The sequence below is a fragment of the Myotis yumanensis genome, unplaced genomic scaffold (genome assembly GCF_028538775.1).
Source record: "Myotis yumanensis isolate MYYU_CA2020_CCGP unplaced genomic scaffold, mMyoYum1.0.hap1 SCAF_10, whole genome shotgun sequence".
NCBI classification, from domain to species: Eukaryota; Metazoa; Chordata; class Mammalia; order Chiroptera; family Vespertilionidae; genus Myotis; species Myotis yumanensis.
Window position 1 is genome coordinate 58,849,991 of NW_027223761.1, and position 26,533 is coordinate 58,876,523.

General features: G+C 45.2%; 1 protein-coding gene across 1 annotated transcript; it reads right to left on the reverse strand.

Annotated features, from left to right (window-relative positions):
- Positions 1-4,314: 4,314 nt before the first annotated feature.
- MTNR1B (melatonin receptor 1B) lies at positions 4,315-15,055 on the reverse strand. The gene is made up of 2 exons (XM_070426901.1): positions 14,830-15,055; positions 4,315-5,186 (listed from the first exon to the last, which is right to left on the reverse strand). Exons 1-2 carry the CDS (start codon positions 15,053-15,055, stop codon positions 4,315-4,317), a joined length of 1,098 nt encoding a protein of 365 aa, XP_070283002.1.
- Positions 15,056-26,533: the final 11,478 nt, after the last annotated feature.

The following is a 26,533-nucleotide window of genomic DNA, read 5'->3' on the forward strand; positions in this document are numbered from 1 at the left end:
CTTCCTCATAATGGAGGCATGTCTAACGAGTCTTGTCTCAGACCAACGCCCACAGTGGTGGGCAGACGTGATTGTTCTGCTTTATAGATGAGGCTTGGAGAGAGCCCCATGCTCTCCCATATGAACTCAGGTGGATCCATGCATACATTTAGGCAAGTTACTTAACTTGAGCTTCCCCTATTCCTCCATAAAATGGCAATAATTACACCTAACCCATGGAAATGATGCGTAGAAAGCGCTTGGGTAGGGCTGCCCCACAGCAGACACTCAGTCAGTGGTAAATGGCCTCGTCACTTATGGCTGTGATCCTTCTCCTCCTCTCCTTCACATCACTGCCCCCTTCCCCCAGTCAGGGTTCTAGCAGGAAAGCCTAGAAAAGGGTTTTCTCCTTGCATTAGAAGTCCCTTCCTCTCATGGGACTGTGAACTGCTCAGAAGGCAGAAACCACGTGTGACTCATCTGATGTCCCAGTCCTGCCAAACACCGTGCACAGGGCTGACACCGGTGAGCAGTCCGTGAAAGAGTCCAAGCGTGGCAGCCGCCTTAGCATGTGACAAATCAGCACCGTCATCCCCCTCTCATCCCCGGCCTGTCCTTTGGCTGTGCACGTTGGCTACCTGACGCAGGCCAGTGGCAGACCGCTTCATTTCACCAGGCCTTCTGTTGGCCTAGCTTCAGGGTGGGGTCACCCTCCGTGCACATTTTGACCTGGTGGCTTACTGATCTCCACGCTTCTACCTGATTATCATAAAAGAAACCGCACCAATGCTCTATGAGTGCACTTCAGATCTGATTATAATTGGTCAGCTTGAGCTTTTTCAAAAAGAGGAAACAGAACTCTATTAGTAGTTATAGTCTTTTCTATTGCCCCCCTGAAAAACATTTTATTCCGGGGTGATTTTTTTCTTTGACCACGGTTATTTAGAAGTATGTACTTAATTTTCAATACAGAAAGGTGCAGAGAAGAGTTAATATAGCAGGTCTACAACTGGCATCCTTAGAAAGGCCTGCTTATGAGGTTGGCTTTGGTGGCATCCGGGAATTGGATTTCGAGAGGGTTTCCACCATTCTGCACCTGATAAGAGTGGCTCATTGAACATAAACTATTTATACAAATATTGCGGTTTATGATGAACATCAACTTTCTCTGGGGAGTCGGCCAGGCAGAGGGTGCCTGTGTGACTAACCTCCAGATAAAAATCCTGGACATCTAGGTTCAGGCCAGGTTCTCTGGCAGATAACGCTTCATGCTTGTTGTCACAATTTGTTGCTAGAATAACTGTTCCCTGTGTGACTCCATCAGGAGAGGTCTCTTGGAAGTTGGGACCTGTTTTCATCCAGATTTTCCCGGTGCCATTACTAATTTTGCTTTGTTTAATTTTCTCTGCTCTGTCCAGTTCTCTGTTAAGCCCTTCAAATAAACTTTTCATGTCTGATATTATATTTTTCATTTCAACAACCCCTTTTTGGTGTAGATTGCATCTCTATTCTAAAATTTGCCATCACACGTGTTGTCCACCTTTTCCACCACAGCTTTTAACATATCTGTCAAAAGTTATCTTTAAGTCCTTGTCTTCTTATTCCAACCTTTGTACCATCTCTGGATCTTCTTCTATTGATGATTCTTCTCTTGTTCATGGGCCACACTGCCTTTCCTCTTTGCATGTCTCATAATGTGAAAAGAACAGTCAAAACAGAAGTAGAATACATTAATCCCCAGGAAAGGACACGCCCACTCTCCTGTCAGGCTTCTAGTGGGATAGGGGATTGGCCTCAGTCCAATTTGTAGTGACCTGGGACTAGCCTTTGCTGCAACTTTAGTCAGATTCTGTTCAACACTAGCTGTAAACATTCTGAAGGTAGAACTATAGGATTTTCTCTTGATTAAGCCACCCACTCTGTGGTACTTTTTATGGCAGCCCCAGCAAACTGGTACAGATGGAGAGGAAGGCTGCAAGGCGGTACCTTCAAACAAACTGTCCAGAGTCAAGAAATCAGAGGATGGATAGAGTTCCCACACTACTGTAGCAAAATTATCTTTATTTAAGTCGCAGCCATTCCATGTGAGTATGTACATGGCCCAATGTCCCAGGTTCTCCCCATGCCCCTTCCTTCTCTCAGCTCCTGCACCATCATCAAAAACCTGTGGAAACAGAAAAGGTCCCAGTGAGTGGATTGTCAGTACTGGGATCTGGCGAACCAGGAAACCGAAGAGAGCTTTCGTTCCTCCAATCTGTATTTATGGAGCCTCTCAGCTCAAAGCTAAGGAAAAGGGAATTACAAGGGAATACCCTGTTACCTCCACGACAGGAGTGAAGGGAAAATCCATGCCTTTGGCAGAGAGCAAATACATGCCTTACCTGGTCAGCTCATGCTCTGCCCAGAGCCAGGAAAAGTGGTTGTAGCTCAAGGAAAAGCCTTAGGCCTCATGAGTCTCTCAGACTGAGGTCTGAACTGGGAGGTCTCCCTGGGCGGACTCTCCACACTCAGCAACTGGATCCCAAGTGCCAGCAACCAGAGCTGGAACACCTACACTTCTAACAGTTTGGTCCTGACCTCCAGGGGCTGAATCAGATTCCTAGGGCCTTCCCCGGATTTCCACGCTGGAAACCTTGTTTGTGGAGCCCAGAGCATTTGCTAATGTTTAACAAGCTCCCAGGCAACAAGGTGACTAAGCACAGCACCCGGCCTGGTTCCTCACATTACGTGGGAAGGAGAGCATCCAGCCTGGTGCCGGAAGATCGGCATCTGGGCTCTTCCTCTGGGAAGCAGCCGGCTGGCTGAGGGACCTTCTCTCTCTCTCTTTGGAGCCTCTAGGCATTTTATATACTTGGGGTATGTACTCCACTCCACTTTGTTGCTGCCACACATTCTAAGCTGTACGTATAGGGGGAAGGGAGCCAGAGTGGGTGCTGTCATCAGACAGACTTGGGCTCCACACTTAGCTTTGAATTCAACAGCTCTGTGAACTCAGGAAATCATCTCACTTCTTTGAGTTTCAGTTTCTTATGAAAAATATGGATAATAATATTCTCTCAAGGAGTTTAATAAGGATTAAGTGAAATAATACATACCAAGCATGTACCACAATGCCTGATACAAAGCTAACACCCAATAAATGTTAGCTGATATTGTTTGTTAACATACTATGGCTTCTCAGAGGGCAGACAACATGCCCTTTGTTGCTTCTGCTAGACTGGTACTTGATTAATATTTGTGGATTTGAAGAAGGCAGATAAGTCTGTTGGTGCTAAATGAAGACCTGACGTCTACAAATAGCAAGTCCGTAAACACACTAGCCGTCAGAAATTCGGATGGAGCTGCCCTTCTCCCACTTCCACACACATCTTCCCTTTCTCTTTCCTCCTATTCCTGTGTGTGTGTGCAATTTCTTCTCTCCTTCAAGGCTGCCTTTCATTTTGTGTAGTTAGAATAATAGTAAAAACTAGTGATTACTCAGTGCTAGCCATGTGCCAGGCATTGTCCTCAGCAATTCATCACAACTATCTTATGAGGAACTGGATGATCCCATTTTAAGGTGAGTAACTAAGAAATACTGAGGTTAGGGGACTTGTCCCAAGTCCCTCAACTGAACTTGGAAAAATCAGGCAAGGAAACCAGGTAGACTTTGTGTTTCAAGCACATGAAGAGTGATGTGTAGCTCATTTGTGGTCTGTAACCACATATAGTGTGATGTGTACATATATACAGATCACACACAGTGTGATGTGGTGGCATGTACAATGTATATATGATGGTGTGTGTGCAGGTGCATGCATGTATGTATGTGTAGGAAAGGTCAGGGGGGGAGAATGTAGACTGCTTGCCCTCTGCACCCACCCCAGTCCCCTGAGGCCCCTACACAGCTACCCACCTTCCAGCTCTGCAGAGCTTGCTCCTTCATTCTTGCTAACTGGAAGATATCCATTCCTGCCACCCCGCAGGGGGGAAAAGAGAAAGCAGCAAGGAGACGAAAGTGGGGATTGAGAGCATTGGCTTCTTCTGCCCCAGGCCTTTCCTTATTCTGTCTCTTCTTTAGACCTTGTAGACGTCAAGCCTCAAATGCACCACTGAGAACATCTGCCAGGTCTGGGCCTATGCTCAGGGGGACATGGCCCCCAGTACCTGCAGTTGTCCCTTGATCAGCCTGAACCAAGGGTGGTAACAGGCTTTTGTCCACAGGATAAAGTTCCACAAGGCACGTGCTGTCACGCTAACAGGACAGCACAGCAGGGTGGCTGATCTCACCCTTGGAGCAGATTCACTTCTACCAGTGCTGAGTTTGCCATCCAGCCGGTGTGTCTCAGATCCAGGCTAGAGAGCGTCTGCTTGGACGGGGTGCCGGGCATTAACAACAGGTAGATCCTGGCCCTGCTGCCCCTCAGTGTGGCTGCCCTTGGAAGTGTCCTGAAAGCAGAACCACAGGTTCCAGAGGACCGAGACAATCTTTTTGTATTCCCTGCGGAAGTTCTGGTTGAGGAGCCCGTAGATGATGGCATTGAGGCAGCTGTTGAAGTAAGCCAGGAAGTAGCTTGTGACAAAGACCCCTTCTGGCACCTGAGGAGCCATTTCCTCTGGGCTGATGGCCACAGCAAGGCCGATGCAGTTCAGCGGGGCCCAGCAGATGGCGAAGATGACAAACACCACAAACATGGTGAGAAAGCTCCGGATGTCACTGGGCCGCAGGCGCAGCCTGCTCTCGGACTTGGCCTTCCTGCGGGCCTGGAGCACCAGCAACCAGATGCGCAGGTAACAGAAGGACACGACAGCCATGGGGAGGAGGAAGTGGATGGCCACCACCGCCACGGTGTACTGGGTACTGGTCGTCTGGTTAAAGGTGCAGGAGTAGATGCGTGGGTCATACTCTAGGGACCCCACGAAAAAGTTGGGCACCAAGGCCACCACGGTGAGGAGCCAGACGAGGCAGATGTAGAGCGGGGTGTGCCAGTGCTGGTAGATCCGGTTGTAGGCCACGCTGTGGCAGATGTAGCAGTAGCGGTTAATGGCAATGGCAGTAATGTTGAAGACGGAGCAGATGACACTCAGGCCCATCACAAAGGCACTGGCCTTGCAGTGCACCTCCCCCAGGGCCCAGCCATCATGGAAGATGGCCATGAGGATTAGTGGGTAGGGGTACAAGGCCACCACCAGGTCAGCCAACGCCAGACTCACCAAGAACAAATTACCTGGAACAGGAAACAGGAAGCAGGAGTCAGGATGAGACCTCAGGACTTCTATTCTGTAACATGTTCTATTCTTTGTTCAGTTACTTCATAGTCACTAACTGGGTTACTGTTAGTACTGGGAGTGGAAACCAGTGGCTTTGAGAGACACGGAGTTCTGGGTTCCAACCGCACCTCTGCTCACTAACTGTGTGACTGAAGCTGTTGCTCAGACTCTCCGGGACTCATTTTTCTCATTTGTAAACGGGGGATGAGAATGAAATAATGGTTCATCATGCTTGGGGACACAGTGGGTGCTCACGAATGGTAACTGGTTTCATGACAGGCACAGGTGCTCCGTGGTTTTGATCATTTAACTCTGGCAAGGATTCTGGGGAGATGAGTCTGAGAATCAGGAGTATGGACTTGCCATCCCTCCCCTCTTCCTGCCCACCTTCCGCATCTCTCTCTGACAGTTTCCTTCTGCATCCTCTCCCCACTGGTTGACAGGCACTTTCCAAGAGTTTTTAATTCATTTTTCTAAATGCGAATTGCATTTTGCAGGTGGCATGGAAGAAAGGTTATGAGAACGGGAACGATGAGTTCTGGTGCTTCCCTGTCTGCCTTACCTGGGGCCTAAATGAAGCCATGTTGCCATGTGGCATTCACCTGGCATGGTGGCTCAGAGTCCAGTTCTGTGGAGGGGAGGGGCTGTGGATGCTCCCGGTCTCACAGCATCCATGGGCCTCCCAGCTGTGCCTGCACATCCCCTCGCTTCCTGAACTGCCTCCCTCCTCTGAATAGAACATTCTCCAGCATCACCAAGTGCAGCCATCTAGGAAGAGCCTCAGAAAACCTCAACAACCATCGATCAGTATGTTGTAGGCATGTTCTGGGCAGCATCCTAGGGAGGAGATAGGACTTAATCCGAAAGAACACAGTCTCTGTTTCTAAACAAACACTGACTCATGAATGAAGCACCAAAAACCTGACCATTCGGACAACATAAAGTCCCTAATGCCATTTGTTTTATTCACCAAGTGTTATACTCTCTGAGCCCCTACTGTGAGCTCAAAAGACACTCTCCCACCAGCAGAGGCCCTCGGGGACACAGTGGGTGCTGGACACAGTGTTTCAAGTCCTCTGTCCTCTTGCCACATGGTGAAGAGTGGCTGACCACAGAGGGCAGAAGGAATGCATTTGCAGGGGGGACTCTCCAAGGAGGCAGGGACACTGATGCCCCACTGCCACCATGCATCTGCTCTGCACTCCAGAGGCCAATGTGACCAGCCCAGGAACCCAAGGGTCAGGCAGATGGGAAGAGTCCAAAAGGCAGTGATCAGAGAGTCCAGGCTGTGGTCTGGCTTCAAAAGGATTCAGATAAGGGGAGGCTCAGAGGCACCCAGCTGGGGGTTCCCCTGTGTCAGACCTTTAGGTGAGGTGGACTCAAACTTACAGTTAGGAACCTACAAGGTTCTTCAGCCCTCCCCTGTCCCAACACACATTCTCACCCCATCTCAACGAAGTTTCCATGGGACATGCGCCAGGTGCCCTTGGAAACCTGGAAGACCCACAGGCAGCCGTCCTGAAGTGCCTATTTTGGCCTCAGAGGTTTGAGGTCAACCCCACTCAGAACCAACAGCAAAGAAATCTGTTAGCTCCCTGGGAGTTCTCAGGACCTAACCACTCCTAAGTCCAGACAACTAGGTTAGGGCCCGAGGGAGACAGGATGTAGAGGAAAGAAATCATTTGGACAATTGGAGTGTTTGTGAGGTAGTGAGTGAGTGGCCCTGTCTCTTGAGACATTCACATAGAGGGTGATGGTAAAGGAGACTCCGGCCTCAGATTGACCTGCAGGATTCCATCCAAGCTACTATTTTAGGAAATCTATTTACTCAATGGGTTAAAGCCCCTTGTGTTCTTTCTGGTTGGTTCTGTAAGGCAAGCAATGCACACATCTGAGGACTTTCCTGGGGTGTGGAGGGGACTCCTGCTTCTCCATTTAATTCCCAGCCTTGTGTGCTGTCTCCACTGGTAGCTCTGTCTCAGACTCCCCTACTCAGACCTTATTTGGTCCCAAAAGAGTGGGGGGATTTCCTCTCTGACAGTTCTTGTTTTCAGCTGAATTTTAAATGTCCCTTTGACATTTGGAGTTGGCGCTGGAGTTGGAGTGACTTGGGGTAATCTCAGTTCGGCCACTTTGTGTCCACGTGAACTTGGGTGAGTTAATGAACTTCTTTCTCTGTGTTGATTCTTTCATCAGTTCCCTGCTTGTCTTTTGAAGGCCTCTTTCCCCCTCCTCATGCACACTCCATACGGCTGTTTTGATGAGGAAAACTGCTTCTTTCCAGCACAGGAATATTGGTCTCTGCCAGGCCTGCTAAGTGGCAAACAAGCTTTTGGTACTTCCCAGTATCTGGGGAGAAAGTCAAGAGCTGCTGGGCGCCGGGGCAAACCGTCCAGCTGTTTCCCCAGGAAAGTGAGTCAAACTCTGCCATGTTAATGTGGCTCATCCCCTAATAATGCCCCAAAGGCTGGCAAACAGCTGGCAAATAGTGGGGAGAACACATCCAACTCCAGGTGGAAAGTGATTCAATTACTCTCCCCTATTACTCTGGCTGTTCTTAAAAGGCTGAAATCAACCAGTTCATGCTGTACAGTTAACTGCCCAGATGTCATACTGTCTTCTGGCTTTCTTGACATCATTCTAAGTCAGGCGAATAAAATTCTGGTTATGTCTCTCATCTGTAAGAAGTCAGGTTCTACCTGGATGACAGTCAAGGAAAGATAACCGGTTCTCTATCTGTTTCTTCCCCAGACAGGTGAGAAATCAGCCAGGATGCACACAGCCCTGGTCATCACCCCGTGCACAGGCTTCTGATGAATATTTATGTCACAAGTCCCAGTGTGACTTATTTCCACTTTCCTCCATCAGACAGGGCGTATTAGCAAACATAGACAACAGGGTTCTGTTTACTAATATGTAATTCCCTTCCACATTCACACGCAAAGCACAACCCTTCACATATCAACCATCACGATTCCCTCTCTTCTCCCCTCCTCTCTTTCCTTCTTTCTGGGAAACCTATTTCTTGTCAAGGACCTGGTACACCGGGAAAGAGCCAGCGAGTGTTGAGCTATCTAGTTTTTATCAGATAGGAGAACTCTGGAAGACAAAGCCCTTACCTCTCATCCTCGTGCCCACCCTGCATGCCCGGGAGAAGAGTTTGTTGGATTTAAATTGTCACTCATCACTAAGCTCAAATAAGCGGTGTAGAAATGCACAGTCATTGAGTAATTTACTCAACAAATATTGCTGAGTATCTGCTACTGGTTCTGCCTATGCCAGGGCTCAGGGAAATGTGGTGAGCAAGATAGGCACACTCCCCCCCTTTACAAAGCTCAGGGTCTCAGAGAGGAGGTACTTAAATAAAAACAAGATGCAGTGAGGATTATGATAAGGAAGTCAACAGATGGTCTATTATTTCTAACAGGATTAAACTTCCTGTGCCTTTCGGTCTCTTCTATCTTCCACCCATTCAAATATGTAATACATTTACAGTAATGAGTACCTACCATGCTTGGGTAGGCACAGTGATGGATGAAAGACACGGCCCCTACCGCTGAGATGCCAACTGTGCTGTTGGGGGAGCAGACACAGAAATAGTGGCCCTTCGGTGTGGTGAGAGCTGGGAGGAAGGCCAGAAGGAGATGGTGGGAACAGTGGGGAATAAATAAGCTGGCGTGGGACTTGGGGTAGTGTTGGGGGATGGGGCTACTTATGCAGGATAATTCAAGAAGCTGGACAAAACCACCAAGACCCTGCAACAGGCCGCCTTCATCCCACAAATAGGACCCCTCAAATAGGATCTTGTATGGGAAAGGGCATAAGAAATGAATGTGAGATATCTTTGCTACTTTCTAAGGATAGGCATCTGAAATCATTGTGAACAGATCATTTATCAAAAACTTGATTTTCTTACAAATACTGAAACAATGTCTTTTATATTAATGTAAGCTGTTAATTCGATTCCCAAATTATTTGAGGGCAGGAATTGTTTTCTGCAAAAGTCACATTATTTATGAAAATCCTAGAGTATGTGGATGGGTCATAAGGGCTGAGTTGAAATCTAACTTCACTTTAATTAATGGAGGAAAGGATGGCAAAGCAAGCTAATAGTGTAAATAAAATATGATAGGGGATATTTCAACTACTTAAAAAGAAGAAAATATGTTTAAGAGCTTAAGCATTCATTAAAAAAAATAACTGTGTATTATAAAACATTCTTCCAGAATCATCAAAAGAGATCACTTGGAGACTCTCAGAGTAGCATTTTATTACCTTAATTATATGTCATAACAAAACAACAATTGGTAAAGCATCTTACAGTTCACAATGTGTATTTATATAAATTAACTCACGTTTCTCAACAGAATCCCTTAATGTTCAGAGTGTGATTTCCATTTTCTAGACCAAAAATCCAACACATGAATTATGTGAATTGCCTATAGCCACACAGAGAAAAAGTGCAAAAAAAAAAAAAAAAAAAAAAAAAAAGAAGAGAAATCAACAAAAAGAAATATCAAATGGATTAAGGGCAATGGTGTAAGTTTCCTGGTCATCTCCAAAAGTGAGGAAGCGTAGAAAAATTCCTATTTAGCTTAGCATTTAGGAGACCAACAGTGATATCAGCAGGGGAAAATTCTGTTGAATGTTGGGGAATAAATTTTCGTGCTGTAGGTTTCATCTTCAAGGGAAAGAGAGAAGTAGAGTGGACTTAGAAAGGTATGTCCTTTGATGGGGGATTGTGCAGGGTTGGTTTTTTCGTTCTTTTCCTCTCCCTCTTTCTTTCAAATGAGATTTGTACCTGGCACATAATAAGCACATAGTAATATCAGCTATCATTTAGGATTGGTGTTTTTATATTATTATTAGTTGCAGAGGAAGAACAAGACAGAGGTTCAAAGTGCTGGAGTAAGATGCAGAGTGAGTGTTGGACTAGGATGCCTGTGAGATAAGCTGTGAGAAGGCAGTGGTGAGGAGGAGGATAAAGAAGATAAGATGTGCCTATGAGATCCTTAAAAACTGAGAATTTGGAATTTACTTCCCAGCTCCCTAACTTCTACTCTTTCAGCAATAAATATGTAGAATGGTGAGATGTAAGAACAACATCAGTATCTTCTCAGTTTTGCAGTGTGTCATGCTAATACAGAATCCAACTTTCTGGAGTGGGGGAAAAGGCAGTCAAACCTGAAAGTCTTCATATCCCTCGGCTATGGAGAGCTACACTGTAAGAATTAAAGAATATCATGAGCTTTCATGATTATTTGTCTAAAGATGTAATTATGGGATTTAAAATGTGTTCATTTTTGCTCGGGAAGAGATAATAAGGTACTGTATTCATAACTGAATTATGAGGTTGGAGAGCTCAGGCAACCTCAGGGAGGGACTCCACCTTAGCCCAGTTTGGTCTTCCTCTGATAACAAGCACTCCAAACCGGACAAACTCAGCAGTCCAAAGACACCTGCCACCTAGAGGCATCTCCATTAGAGGTCAGCAGTAGGACAGAGCCCCATGATTAAGTAGGCTCTCCTTACCCTGTAACGCCTGGAGGGCAAGGACTGTGGGTCAATTCAGCAATTTCTCCACACCTCTTGAGAGACTTTGTACAGGGCCAGCCTATTTATTTGCTTACTAGAGGCCCAGTGCATGACATTTGTGCACTGGGGGGGTGGGGTGGGGGAGGTCCCTCAGCCCAGCCTGCACCCTCTCGCAGTCCAGAAGCCCTTGGGCGATGTCCGCCTGATAGCTTAGGCCCGCTTCCCACAAGGCTGCTCCCCGTGCCCTGCTGTGGAGGCAGGAGAGGCTCCTTCCACTGCAGGTGCTCTCGCCAGCTGTGAGCCCGGCTTTTGGCTGAGCAGCACTCCCCCTGTGGGAGCGCACTGACCACCAGGGGGCAGCTCCTGCATTGAGTGTCTGCCCCTGGTGGTCAGTGCTCATCATAGCGACTGGTCTTTTGGTTGTTGGGTCGCCTAGGCTTTTATATATATATAGACTAGAGGCCCGGTGCACAACAATTTGTGCACTCGGGGGGGTTCCCTCAGCCCGGCCTGTGCCCTCTTGCAGTCTGGGACCCCTCAGGGGATGACCACCTGCTGGCTTAGGCCCACTCCCTGGGGGAGTGGGCCTAAGCTGGCAGTCAGACATCCCTCTGGCAGCCCAGGAGCCCTTGGGGGATGTCCACTTGTCAGCGGGGAGCAGGCCTAAGCTGCAGTCGGACATCCTTAGTGGTGGAGGCTCCCACCACCACCACTGTACTGGCAGCCGGCAGCCTGGCTTGTGGCTGCGCAGAGCTCCCCCTGTGGGAGCGCACTGACCACCAGGGGGCAGCTCCTGCATTGAGCGTCTTCCCCCTGGTGGTCAGTGTGTGTCATAGTGACCAGTCATTCTGCTATTAGGGTCAATTTGCATATTACCCTTTTATTATATAGGATGTCTGCTGAGAAGGGAAGGAAGGTAGAAGGAGACAGAAAAATCAAGGAAAGTTTCTTTTTCTTTTAAACACTGGAGACCCCTGTATGTGTGGGTATGTGTTGGCTAAAGGTTAAGAGGCAGACATGAAAAACACACAGAAAAGAGAGAAGGACTTTGATGGAAGAAGGTTCCAGAACAGCATGGAAAGGAAGAGATAGTAAAAATCCAGGGACTGACATTGGGGAGGTCTAGACTTGGGTAAGAGGAGCAGTGCCTAGTACAGGGAAAGTCCTCAGCTGCTGTCAGGGTAGCCCCAAGTATGACAGGTACCCAGGAAGCACATACTGAGAAGGATGAGATGCCAACCCTGTGCCAAGTGTGCTGTGCGAGGCTCTGAGAACACAGCAGAGTGAGCACATGCCTGGCCTTACCTTCTAAGTGGAGTCAGTTCCCTGCATCTGTCTCCCCCTTCCCTCCATCTCTCCTGTCTGCCTTTCACTAGTTCCACCTCTGAAAAAGTCAACCCAATGCCTGCAGCAACAGAAGCAGACAGGGCAGTCCTGAAAAAAAAAAAAGAGGACAATGACTCTGACCATGTACCCTGCCATCAGGAATACTCCTGTTAAGAATGACAGGGGTCTGCCCCCCAGAGAAACTGGGTTTGTAATAGTCAGGCAAAGGATACTGTTGTCTGTTATGAAAGATGCTATGGCCTTAATATAAACTGTGTGCCTTGGTTATCGGAAATATGTGTTCTCATTGTCATGCCTATCTTCTTAGCACCAAGGAATTGAGGAATCAGACTTAATTACAGAAAGGTCTGAGGTCAGTGTTTCCTAAAGGAAACCCAAACTCTTTAATAAGAGAAGACCTGATTAATAGTGGAATGAATGGTGCTAACTATTCAAAATTCAGTTTTTTTTTTGTTTCTTTGTTTGTTTTTTCTTTTTTTTTTTAATATATTTTATTGATTTTTCACAGAGAGGAAGGGAGAGAGACAGAGAGTCAGAAACATCGATGAGAGAGAAACATCGACCAGCTGCCTCCTGCACATCTCCCACCGGGGATGTGCCCGCAACCCAGGTACATGCCCTTGACCGGAATCGAACCCGGGACCCTTCAGTCCGCAGGCCGACGCTCTATCCACTGAGCCAAACCGGTCTCGGCCAAAATTCAGTTTTTAAACTATATAAATGTTTCAAGAGGACGGGAGAGGAAGAGAGGTAGAAACATCAATGAGAGAGAATCATTGATTGGCTGCCTCCTGCACACCCCCCAACTGGGTGGGGATCAAGTCTGCAACTCAGGCTTGTGCCCTGAGTGGGAATCAAACCATGACCTTCTGGTTCATGGGTTGACACTCAACCACTGAGCCACACCAGCCGAGCTCAAAGTTAAGTTTTTGAGCACCTTCTGAAATCTCACACTGCCAACATTATTTTAAGTCAATACTATGATTTTTCATTACTATCATTAATAAAGCCAAATGGTTAAACTGAATGCCTAGAGCAGTCACCAGTGTGTGAGGAATCAATGTCATGTAGATATAGTGTTAAATGTTTATTTTCCGGTGCTGAAGCTGTATAGACTCAACAGGAGGCAGGAAGGATGGAATAGAGGATGTGACAGAAATGTAACACGTGCAAGTCCTGCTCCGACCATGCTCTCAAATCACTAAGGTTTCTGTGAGCCCAGCTAGCAGTGCAGAAAAGGCCAGCAGGACAGAAGGGGGGAAGCGGCACACTCTGCCCTCAGCCACCAGCTCTCTCCTGGCAGGCAGCCCACAGTACTGAGCAGGGCCACAGCCCCACCAGGCCTGCTCTAAACACCCCATCATTCAGGGAGAAAGGTGGCCAGTGTCAGAACCTGGAGGGCATGGTCCTGCTTGCCCCTGTCCCTCTGTGAAGGAAATGAATGTTTGTGGCTGCTGCAAATAGACGATGCGATGGACAGTATTAAATTCAGCTTTCTAATCATAACCTGCTCTTTCCTAATAGACAGGCTTTTCCTCAAAGGACACAATAATATCTTGAAAATATTCCAAATAATACTGGCCACCGCTACTGAAAAGGCTGAGTTATTGCTTTCCTTAGTAGGGACAGAAGCTCACTTTTGTTTGTCTGTTCTTTAGATAAAAATCCTAGAGTCACAGGCCTCCCCGAAATGTAAACATACAGCCATTGACTACAAATGGCCATTCTGAACAGCCTAGCTCCTTAGGAAAGCATGTTTAAGCTATATAGTTGGCTTTCTGCTGTTACCTTTTCATTTTAATTCATGCCAGTATATGAGTAGCCTCTAAGGCCCAAACTGGGAAATTGCAAATTGACAAATAGGTCACTGAGCTCCTTTCCAAGCAGAAATGGTCAGCACACTCCTAGGATCCTCCAGGGTCAGAGTTCACTACTCCCTCCCTCTGGTTGTGTTTCCTTGCAGACCTGAGAATGGGAAAACAGAAATGAGAGTGGGCTGAAAGGGGGAAAACATTTTCAAGACTGCAGCACTATTTGGCCAAATCATTGTTTTAATCCTCGATCAATCTCACGAATGCCCTGTCCTCAGGACAAAAACCAACCAACAAACAACCAAAACAGACCATCTCAAAGCAATCCAGCTCGGTCCAGGCAGAGCCTGCAGATTTCTGCATTTGCACTCTCTCGTTGGAACTGGATCTTCAAATGGCCCTGGAGATAAGTTCCTGACACAAAACCACCGGAATGCTTCCATTAATGCACGCATTGTCTTAGCAAATATTTTCTAAGCACTTATTACTGAAAGCCACAGCGCTTGAGGGGAGAGTGAGGAATATTCAAGATCCTGAGATGCCTGTGGCCAGCGAGGGGCACAAGCTGGAGCTCCAGGGGAGAGCGAGGCTGTCCAGCCGCGTGGGTACCCGCAGCTCCTGCGTCCCGCCACCAAGGGCGCAAGAAAAACTTTCCCCAAGTCCTGCCGGCACAGGTGCGCCAAGTGCGCCCTCAGCAGCTCCAAGAGGCGAGCGTCAGAGCCTCACGTCGGGGGCGAAGGCAGCAACTCCCCCTAACTTCTGAGTTCAGGACCAAACTTGGGGACTAGATTAGAGAGAAATGAACCGGGGACCCCGGGGACCCCGGCACCCAGGAGGGACCGGGCGGCGGATTGCGAGGTCAAGGCCCAGGGCACCGCCCGAGCCCAGAAGCGGGCGTGGCGCTCACCTGCGTAGTTGCGGAGCTTGCGGTTCCTGAGCACCGAGAGGATGACCAGCAGGTTGCCCAGGACGTCCACCACAGTGGTGACGACGAGCACCGAGAACAGAGCGGGAGCCACCCAGGGAGGCCGAGGGTGCCCGGACGGCTGCCCTCCCCCCGTTCCGGGCCAGCCTGGGCGCCAGGCCCGCCCGCCCGCCTCGCAGCAGTTGCGGAAGGATCCGTTCTCGGGCATCTTGTCCCCTCAAGCGCCCTACTCCCGCCGCCCCGCCACCCCCTCTGGCCGCTGCAGCGCCCGGTGGAGCGCTCCGCACAGCCCGGCAGGAGGCCAGTAGGGAGGGAGCTAAACGAGATAATTAAGCCCCGGCAGGGGGCGGAGAAAAATGTGGGAACAGGAGGAGGTCTTGGGGTGCAGGCTTTGCCAAAGGGAATGGGTCCCTTGGCAGCTTGCTCAGGAGCAGCTGCGATGGAGCAGCTTGCTCTGCCACCCAGAGACCAGCAAGTGTCTGGTCCCTCTCAGACTTCCCTTTCTGACCGCAAGGTTCCCCCCCTTCTGTATGCGCCCTCCCCCCGGAAGCTGTGCTTATGGGGGGGGGGGACAACCCAGTTTTGCAGACAAGATAAGGTGCTGGTGGCCCAGACCTGCTGTTGTCGGAAGGGCAAAGCGCAGCTCTAAAGAGAATGTAATCCCCAGGCGATGGGAACATAACCCAGAGCAAAGTAAGGTGGAAAGTTACACTAAGGCAGCTGCAGGAGAAAGCACTTGCTGTTCATCGTGGGAGGCATTGGTGATGCTCTGCGCTATTCTCTTTATAAAGCCAAGAAAGTACTTTAATAGATATGGGCGTCTCTTTAAACATTAATACGTAAACAGGTGCATGGTCAACACTGGAGGTTATTGTAATGTGGGCTTCATACAAGAGTAAAATGGTTTATAAGAGAGAAGAAACTTAGATGCCCTTTATTTAGAATGTTTGAGCATTAACCCTGGTAATAATAGCTAACCTCTTTGGAGGGCGAATCTTATGCCAGGGACTGTGCTGAGCACTTCTTGCATCACTGGAATCACGGAGATAAAAAGACTGATAATCCTAAATTTGGCGAGGAGGTGAAGCACCTGGGACGACACTGCATCAGAATGCAAAGTGGTGCCGCCACTTTAAAGAGCTGTTTGCCAGTTTTTTGTGGAGTTAAGCATAAACCATCTATGATCAAAAATGAAATGCATAAGTGAAATGTATGCCCACAAAAGGATTTGTGCAAGAATATCCAGAGCAGCCTGATTTATAGTAGCCAAACCTGGAAACAGCCTAAATTTCCATCAACAGATGAGTGGGTAAGCAAATTGTGGAGAATTCATACAATGGAATACTACTCAGCAAGAAAACTACTGATACACACAACCACGTGGATTAATCTCACAGTATTAAACTGAACAAAAGAGTACATACTGTACAATTTTATTTATGTAAAGTCCAAAAACAGGAAACATTAAAGTGATAGAAATCAAAACAATGTCTGCCTGTGGGGGTGAGGATTGTAACAGAACACAACATAAATTTCTGGGAGGTTATTTGTATATGTGGGCTTTAATATAAATTATACTCTCTCATCTCCCACCACAAATACAAAAACACAAAGGAAGAATGAGCCTTGTCCAGGTAGCTCAGTTGGTTAGAGGGTTGTCCAGATATACCAAGGTTTCAGGTTTGATCCCTGGTCAGGGCACATACAAGAAGCAACCATGAATGCATACATAAGGGGAACACCAAATAGATCTCTCTCTCTCTCTCTCAAATCAATGAATACAAATTTAAATAAATAAAAAGAGAAAGGAAGCATTGGAGAGGGAGGGGCTCTGATGATGTGATTATGCAGAAGATGATCATTAAAGGAACAAACGCCTTGAGAGATGAGCTCATCCAGAGGAGGAATGTTATTGTTAGGAGAGAGAGGAAGCAGAAGCCAGGTGCCAACTCAGTGTTTCTAGATTGGGTGAGAAGGTGAACTCCTTCCTCTCTGGCTGCTATTCTCTCAGGGAGTTTGAGGCTTCCTCATTAGCCAGGATTCAGGGGATTCAGGGGGAGAGAGTGTGGGAGGTGTGCAGACAGAAGAAGATATGAAATGTCATTTCAGAAAATGGGGAAGTTACCTAGGAAAGCATGACAGGTATGCCAGGAGAACAAGTGGCCGTATGGTTTCAGATTGAGACTTTAAATGAAGCTTTGTCGGGTGGTTGTTAATCAGCAACTTGGAACAGCTGGGGACAGGCCCAGAGAAGGCAGAGGGAACTTCAGTGAGGATTGGAGTTTGCCAGCCAGGTGTAAATAACAGAAGGAAATGCAAGGACATGGCAGGAAGTTCGACTCTAGGATTTGCGTTAAATGAGGGATGATGAGAAGACAGAAGGGGGCTGATGGATCAGGAGAAAGATGTGGGATCAAGGGATTAGAGGGATTGAATTCAAAGAATTGTGGTGAGTGAATCTGAAAAAAAAATAGATGGTGGTATTTTAGAGAGTGACTCATTTGAAATTGAGATTTCTGAGCAGTGCAGATTGTACTGGTGTGAGGGTTCTGATGGTGATTATGGGAGTGGGGCGCCAGAGAAAGGTGAGGGAAAGCTTGTTGAAATGAGAAGCTTATAGAACCGAGAAGTCAGGGGGTAGATTTCATGATGATGAGATAAAACACCACCAACAACAACTATGAGTCAGAAGGCAAATCCCCTATGAATGAGAAGGGATGCCCAGCTAGTTGGTAGTAGAGTTACAGGGAAGAGGAGAAGGACACAGCTGGACGTGTGAGTGTTCAGGAAGAAGAGACAGCCATGCTTTCTGGGTCTTACACACACACATATATCAAACATGTAATGGTGCTTCTCTGACTTTCAACAACCATCATAGCAATAGATGAGTTGAATACAGTATAAGTTGCCCCAGTTCAGACACACTAATAACACACATTAGGTTAATTGACATGAGGCAGGAATTTGTCCTGAACTGCCCCAGAGTGTGCACCCTGCCATATCCACGAAAGTGTCTCTCAAGACCTTTGGGCACTGAGAATTGGGGTACCATCTACCTAAGAAGTCAATGCTGTGCCTTGGCACAGTTGACCAAGCTGTACCTTAAAAGGGCAGGGAGCCAAAACCAGTTTGGCTCAGTGGATAGAGCGTCGGCCTGCGGACTGAAGGGTCCTGGGTTCGATTCTGGTCGAGGGCATGTACCTGGGTTGCGGGCACATCCCCAGTAGAAGATGTTCAGGAGGCAGCTGATCGATGTTTCTAGCTCTCTATCTCTCTCCCTTCCTCTCTGTAATAAATCAATAAAATGTATTTTTTTTAAAAAAGGGCAGGGAAATGACCAAGCTGTGCCTTAAAAGGGCAGCGAAATGACCAAGCTGTGCCTTTAAAAAGCAGCAAAATGATGCAGCCACTTTGGAAGACAATTTGGCAGTTTCTTAAACATAACAAATACAGCCCTAACCGGTTTGGCTCAGTGGATAGAGCGCCGGCCTGTGGACTGAAGGATCTGAGATTCAATTCTGGTCAAGGGCATGTACCTTGGTTGCGGGCACATCCCCAGTAGGGAGTGTGCAGGAGGCAGCCGATCAATGTTTATCTCTCATCGATGTTTCTAACTCCCTATCCCTCTCCCTTCCTCTCCGTAAAAAATCAATAAAATATATTTTTAAAAAAACACACACACAAATACACTCTTACCATACAATCTGGTAATTGCACTTTTTGGTATTGTCAATAAAAGGTTGCTGCCGCCAATCTAAAGCCAACAGGAATCCCCAACCCAGGGTGCAGAAAAAAGAGAAACTTTGTTCAGGTAAAGTTATCAAACTGGGAATAGCAACCACTGGAGGAAACTGAAATTGCATCCCCCAGAGACAGACAGGAGGGGGTTAGATTTCTGGTCAGGGCATATGCCCAGGTTGTGGGCTCAGTCCCCAGTGAGGGGCGTGCAGGAGGCAGCTGATCAATGTTTCTTTCTCTCTCTTCCTCGCTCTCTAAAAAATAAATAAAATCTATAATAATAAAAGCATAATGTGCTAATTAGACCAGACAACCTTCTGGACGAAGTCAGGGCTGTGAGGGAAGCCCGGGTCCCGGGTGCCAGAGGGAAGCCCAGGTCCCGGGTGCCAGAGGGAAGCCGGTACCGGCAGCCAGGGGAAGGAAGGCCTACTGTAGTCTTGCACTCTGGTGGGGGATGTTGATAGTGTGGGAGGCTATACATGTGAGGTTGTATGGGAACTCTTTGTAATTTGTACTCATTTTTACTTTGAACCTAAATCTGCTCTAAAAAATAAAGTCTATTTAAAAGGGAGGGGGGTTGGCAGGGTAAGAAGGAAGGTTATTGCCAGGGTGGCTAAAAACGCCCCAGGTCTCAGTCAAAACAGAATCCACAAAACTATCAACCAGGCAAATATAGAGGGAGAAGTCACCATGGCGAGGAGATTGGAACTAGGTCATCTGAGGCGATGGAGAGGAGTGCTCAAGTTTTTTTTTTTTTTTTTTTTTTTTTTTTTTTTTTTTTTTTTTTTTTTTGAGATGGAATAACCAATGTTCGTTGTGACATGCAGAGACAATGGGACACAGAGAGGACCGGTCTCTAAGCCCTGAGGAGTGCCTCTACCATACAGAGCCCACACCCTTCGTGGTTATCTCTAGTGCTCTTCCTGGCCCTGGCCCTTTACCTGAAATATTTTAGATAGTTAAGGGGGAGGTGAAATGTGCTGCCTGAGAGCTGTGGGCCTCCATTGTCTTCACTTCAAAATAATCTGTGTGCCAGGGTGGCACATTTTATGGAGCCTCCTGAACCCCTACAAAAACCATACAGTTATTACTTTAAAGTATGAAATTTTCATATAAATTAAGGCCATATTTTTAAGACTGATTGTATTAGTCAGCTGTGGCTGCCATAATAAATACCATAGATAGGATGGCTTAAACAACAGGCATTTATTTCTCACAGTTCTGGAGGCGAGACATTTTTTTTTTTTTTTTTTTTTTTTTTAATTTTTCTCTTAAAGTATTACAAAGGGTATTACATAAGTATCCTTCCCCCCCCCCCCCTTGACAAACCCCTACCCTCCCTTACCCCCCAGTGTCTTATGTCCATTAGTTATGCTTATATGCATGCATACAAGTCCTTCGGTTGATCTCTTACTCCCCTCCCTCCTGTCCCCCAACTCTCTCTGGCCTTCCCACTGCAGTTTGACAATCAGTTTGAGGCAGCTCTGCCTCTGTATCTATTATTGTTCAAAAGTTTGTAATGGTCTTTATTATCCATGAATGAGTGAGATCATGTGGTATTTTTCCTTCATTGACTGGCTTGTTTCACTTAGCATAATGCTCTCCAGTTCCATCCATGATGTTGCAAATGGTAGGAGTTCCTTCTTTTTAACAGCAGCATAGTATTCCATCGTGTAGATGTACCACAGCTTTCTAATCCATTCATCTACTGATGGGCACTTAGGCTGTTTCCAGATCTTAGCTATGGTGAATTGTGCTGCTATGAACATCTGGGTGCATATATCCTTTCTGATTGGTGTTTCTGGTTTCTTGGGATATATTCCTAGGAGTGGGATCACAGGGTCAAATGGGAGTTCCATTTCCAATTTTTTGAGGAACCTCCATACTGCCTTCCATAGTGGCTGCACCAGTCTGCATTCCCACCAGCAGTGCACAAGTGTTCCTTTTTCTCCACATCCTCTCCAGCACTTGTCGTTTGTTGATTTGTTGATGATGGCCATTCTGACAGGTGTGAGATGGTACCTCATTGTTGTTTTGATTTGCATCTCTCGGATGATTAGTGACTTTGAGCATGTTTTCATATGTCTCTTGGCTTTCTGAATGTCCTCTTTTGAAAGGTGTCTATTTAGATCCTTTGCCCATTTTTTGATTGGATTGTTTATCTTCTTTTTGTTAAGTTGTATGAGTTCCCTATAAATTTTGGAGATTAAGCCCTTATCAGATATGACGTTGGCAAATATGTTTTCCCACGAGGTGGGTTTTCTTGTTGTTTTGTTGATGGTTTCTTTTGCTGTGCAGAAGCTTTTTATTTTGATGTAGTCCCATTTGTTCAGTTTCTCTTTAGTTTCAACTGCCCTAGGAGCTGTATCAGTGAAGAAATTGTTTTGGCATATGTCTGAGATTTTGCTGCCTTTGTATTCTTCTAGAATTTTTATGGTTTCCTGTCGTACATTTAAGTCCTTTATCCATTTTGAGTTTATTCTTGTGTATGGTGTAAGTTGGTGGTCTAGTTTCATTTTCTTGCATATGTCTGTCCAATTTTCCCAACACCATTTATTGAAGAGACTATCTTGGCTCCATTGTATGTTCATGCCTCCTTTGTCAAAAATTAATTGAGCATATTGGTTTGGGCTAATTTCTGGACTCTCTATTCTATTCCACTGATCTATATGCCTGTTCTTGTGCCAGTACCAGGCAGTTTTGAGAACAGTGGCTTTGTAATACAGCTTGATATCTGGCATTGAGATCCCACCTACTTTGTTCTTTCTCAGGATCGTTGCAGCTATTCTGGGTCTTTTTTTATTCCAGATGAATTTTTGGAGAGTTCGTTCTAGATCTGTGAAGAAGGCCATTGGTATTTTAATGGGAAGTGCGTTGAATGTATAGATTGCTTTGGGTAGTATGGACATTTTAATGATGTTGATTCTACCAATCCAAGAACATGGTATGTTCTTCCATCTGTTTATGTCTTCCTCTATCTCTTTTTTCAACGTCCTGTAGTTTTCTGAGTAGAGGTTTTTAACCTCTTTAGTTAAGTTTATTCCTAGGTATCTTAATTTTTTTGGTGCGATAGTAAATGGGATTGTTTTTCTGATCTCCCTTTCTGAAAGTTCACTATTGGTGTATAGAAATGCCTCAGATTTCTTGGGGTTAATTTTGTATCCTGCTACATTGCCAAATTCATGTATTAAGTCTAGTAGCTTTTTGATGGAGTCTCTAGGGTTTTGTATGTATAATATCATGTCATCTGCAAATAAGGACAGTTTTACTTCCTCTTTTCCAATTTGGATGCCTTTTATTCCTTCTTCTTGCCGAATTGCAATGGCTAATACTTCCAGTACTATGTTGAACAGGAGTGGTGAGAGTGGGCATCCCTGTCTTGTTCCTGTTCTTAGGGGAAATGGTGTTAGTTTTTGTCCATTGAGTATGATGTTGGCTGTGGGCCTGTCATATATGGCTTTTATTATGTTGAGGTATGATCCTTCTATTCCCACCTTTCTGAGAGTTTTTATCAAAAATGGGTGTTGGATTTTGTCGAATGCTTTTTCTGCATCAATTGATATGACCATGTGGTTTTTTTCTTTCAATTTGTTTATGTGATGTATCACATTTATTGATTTACGGATGTTGTACCATCCTTGCATCTCTGGGATGAATCCTACTTGGTCATGGTGTATGATCCTTCTGATGTACTGCTGGATCCGATTTGCTAAGATTTTGTTGAGGATTTTGGCATCTATGTTCATGAGGGATATTGGCCTGTAATTCTCTTTCATTGTGATGTCTTTACCTGGTTTTGGTATTAGGGTGATGCTGGCTTCATAGAATGAGCTTGGAAGCGTTCCTTCCTCTTGAATTTTTTGTAGTAGTCTGAGGAGGGTAGGTTTTAGTTCTTCCTTGAATGTTTGGTAGAACTCCCCTGTGAAGCCGTCTGGCCCTGGGCTTTTGTTTGCTGGAAGCTTTCTGATGACTGCTTCAATTTCTTCCATAGTTATTGGCCTATTGAGGTTTTTAGATTCTTCCTGATTGAGTTTTGGAATGTTGTATTTTTCTAGGAATTTGTCCATTTCCTCCAGGTTGTCCAGTTTGTTGGAGTAGAGTTGCTCGTAGTATTGTTTAACAATCATTTGTATTTCTGTGGGGTCTGTTGTTATTTCGCCTCTATCATTTCTGATTTGGTTTATTTGGGACCTCTCTCTTTGCTTCTTGGTGAGCCTGGCTAGGGGTTTGTCAATCTTGTTTATCCTTTCAAAGAACCAGCTCTTGGTTTCATTGATTTTCTGTATTGTTTTTTTGGTCTCTATTTCATTGATTTCTGCTCTAATCTTTATTATCTCCTTCCTTCTGCTCACTCTGGGGTTTTCTTGTTGCTCTCTTTCTAATTCTTTGAGTTGTAGAGTTAGATGATTGACTACCATTTTTTCTTGTTTTTTGAGATAGGCCTGTAGAGCTATAAACTTTCCTCTCAGGACTGCTTTCATTGTGTCCCAGAGGTTTTGGATTGTTGTGTTTTCATTGTCATTAGTGTCCAGGATGTTTTTAATTTCTTCTTTGATGTCATCGGTAACCCAATCAATATTTAATAACATGCTATTCAGCTTCCAAGTGTTTGAGTATTTTGGGTTGGTTTTATTGTAGTTTATTTCTAACATTATGCCATCGTGGTCTGAGAAGAAGCTTTTTATGATTTCAATCTTCTTGAATTTGTGGAGACTTTGCTTGTGACCCAATATGTGGTCTATTTTTGAATATGTCCCATGAGCACCTGAGAGGAATGTATATTCCGCAGCTGTGGGGTGAAGTGTTCTGAAGATGTCAATTAAGTCCATCTGATCTAGTGAGTCATTTAGGATTGCTGTTTCTTTGCTGAGTTTTTGTCTAGTGGATTTATCCAGTGATGTCAGTGGTGTATTAAAGTCCCCTACTATGATTGTATTGTTGTCGATCTCTCCCCTGATATCTTCCAGAAGTTTTCTTATGTATGTGGGTGCTCCTGCATTGGGTGCATATATGTTTACCAGGGTTATATCTTCTTGTTGTATTGATCCCTTTAGTATTATGAAGTGGCCTTCCTTATCTCTGGTTATGGCCTTCACTTTGAGATGTATTTTGTCAGATATAAGTATTGCTACCCCAGCTTTCTTTTCCTTTCCATTTGCGTGAAAGATATTTTTCCATCCCTTCACTTTCAGTCTGTGTGAGTCCCTTCTAATGAGGTGGGTCTCTTGTAGACAGCAGATGTATGGGTCATGTTTTTTTATCCATTCAGCCACTCGATGTCTTTTGGTTGGAGCATTTAGTCCATTTACATTTAAAGTTATTATTGAAAGGTATTTGTTTGTAGCCATTTCTTTTTTGTGTGTGTGTATGTGGCTGTTTTCTTTCTGAGCTTGATATTTCTTCTTTTTACACCAGTCCCTTTAGCATTTCTTGCATGGCTGGCTTGGTGGTGATAAACTCCCTTAGCCCTTTTTTGTCTGTGAAGCTTCTTATTTCCCCTTCAATTTTGAATGATAGCCTTGCTGGATAGAGTATTCTTGGATTCAGTCCTTTGCTTTGCATCACTTTGTAGATTTCCGTCCATTCTTTTCTGGCCTGATGTGTTTCTGTTGAGAAATCATTTGATAATCTAATGGGAGATCCCTTGTATGTTACTTTCCGTCTCTCTCTTGCAGCCTGTAAGATTCTCTCTTTATCCTGAACATTTGCCATGGTAATTATGATGTGTCTTGGTGTGGGTCTTTTCGGGTTCACCTTGTTTGGAACTCTCTGGGCTTGTGTGACTTTTTTCTTCCCCACCTCAGGGAAGTTTTCTGATATTATTTCTTCGAATAGGTTTTCTAATCCATGTTCGTCTTTCTGTTGTTCTGGCACCCCTATTATTCGTATGTTGTTTCGTTTCATGTTGTCCCAAAGCTCCCTTAGGCTCTCCTCCTGTCTTTTAATTTTTTTCTCCATTTGCCGTACAGTTTGAGTGTGTTTTGCTTCCTTGTCTTCTAATTCACTAATTCGGTCCTCCGCTTCTCCCAGTCTACTGTTGATACTTTCAATGGAGTTTTTTATTGAAGCTATGTCACTCTTCATTTCTTCTTGGGACTTACTTAAGTTGTTGATTTTTTCATCTGTTTCTTCTAGCTTCTTGCATAAGTAGTTGAGTTTTTCATCTGTTTCTTCTTGCTTCTTGAACATGTGGTGCATGTACTCTAGGAACCTTATTCTGAATTCTTTTTCCGTCATGTTGCATATCTCTGTCTCACTTAGCTGCTTTTCTGGGGAGTCCTCCTTTTCTTTCCTTTGGGGGTTTCTTTGCCTACCCATGTTTGATCTCGCTGACATATGTAGATGTTGAGATGTTCAGTGGCTGCTCCCTGGGTGGCAGGGGCTCCTTGGGTTGTGGTTGCTGCTCAGATGGTTGCGGTAGCAGCTGCTTTCCAGTTGGCAGCAGCTCCTCTGGTGGGTGTTGTTCACAGCTGTGTTGGCTCTTCTGGCTGGTAGGGGGAGGCTTCAAGTACAGTTGCTGTTCCACAGACAGAGGGTGTGGTGATCAGGAGGCTGTGGTGATCAGGAGGCTGCGGTGCTCAGGGGGCTGCTGTTGCTTGGATCTGCTGCGTTGATTTAAAGGCACAAAATACAACAGAGCAAGGCACAACGTACCAGGCACTGAACACAAGTATATTCACAATATTAATAACCCCAAATAAAGGTGACCACCCGAATTGAGAGAATTAGGGGATAAGGGAGAAAGAAGAGAAGAAGATAAAAGAGAGAACAGAAAAGAAAAATAAGAAAAAAACAAACAAAAAAGGAGTGAAAAAATAGAATTGGGAAAAAAGAGGGGGGAAAAAAAGAGAGCGAAAAAAGAGAATGAAGTAGAAGCGTGGAAGAGACTCCCCGTATGAGGAGCAAACTCCAATAGAACTGCCACTAATCTCAACAAATTCCAGCAACAGATCCCTGGAGATGAATGCAAACTACAAACCACCAATAATATCCAGAGGGGTAAGGGAAAACAGAAGCACAAAAATAACTGGGGTGGGGTGGAGGAGGGAAGGGAAAAACCAGCAGAAAAAAAAGAAAAAGAAAAAGAAAAACAACCTCACAACCAGTTCTAAAAAAGAAGAAAAAACACAACACAAAACAAACAAACAAATTAAAAAAAAAAAAAAAAAAAAAAAAAAAAAAGCCCAATAAATTCAACAATCAAGAAAACAATAAAGATAAGAGAGAAAAAAATGTTAGGAAAGTGAAGAAGGATAAAGAATAGGTGTATAAGGATTTAGAGCAGTAGATTGGAAATAGGATATATAAGTAGGGTGGAATTAGACAGGGGGTAAAAAGAGGGAATTGGGAAAGTCTGGAGCAGGAATAGGGTAAGAGAAACAGGACACCAAAAGGGGAAAAGTAAGGAAGAGGGTTTAGCAAAGAGGTGGAATTGAGATAGGGAAAATTAATGCTAAAGGAACGATGAAAATAGAATGGAGAACACTAATCCCAAAAGAAAATAAAGAGAAAATAAAATGGCACTTTAAAAAATGGTAAAATGGTAGCAGTAATAATACTGATTAAAAATAAAAATGTGGTAATTGAAAGGGTAAAATCAGGTGATGGAAAAAGAAGAAAAAGAGAAAAAAAAATTTGGTTTCTTGGTAAAAAGGTGAAAAAATTAAAAAGAAAAAGAAAAAGGAAAAAAAAAAAAAAAAAAGAAAAAATTTGCAGTAGTGATGGTCTTTCGGTTCTTCTACTCTTCAGCCTGGTTCGCCTTAGTCCTGCCAGGTATTTAGGAGAGTGTTGAATTTGCCTGCATTACACTCTTCCTCCGTGTTGTAAATCACAGTCCTGATTTTAAAGCAGGCCGTATTTGTGAAGGAGTGCTCAAGTTTAAAAGAGGGTATTACCTTCAAGGAACTGAAAAGACATCTCAGAAAGAGTAAGCTCAGGGCAGAGAAGC

Bases quoted from the DNA above. Each gene is read 5' to 3' on its own strand.
- MTNR1B (XM_070426901.1), bottom strand. From the start codon at position 15,055: ATGCCCGAGAACGGATCCTTCCGCAACTGCTGCGAGGCGGGCGGGCGG. The intron at 5,187-14,829 runs GTGAGCGCCACG...TTCCTGTTCCAG, and splicing joins CAAGCTCCGCAACTACGCAG to GTAATTTGTTCTTGGTGAGT.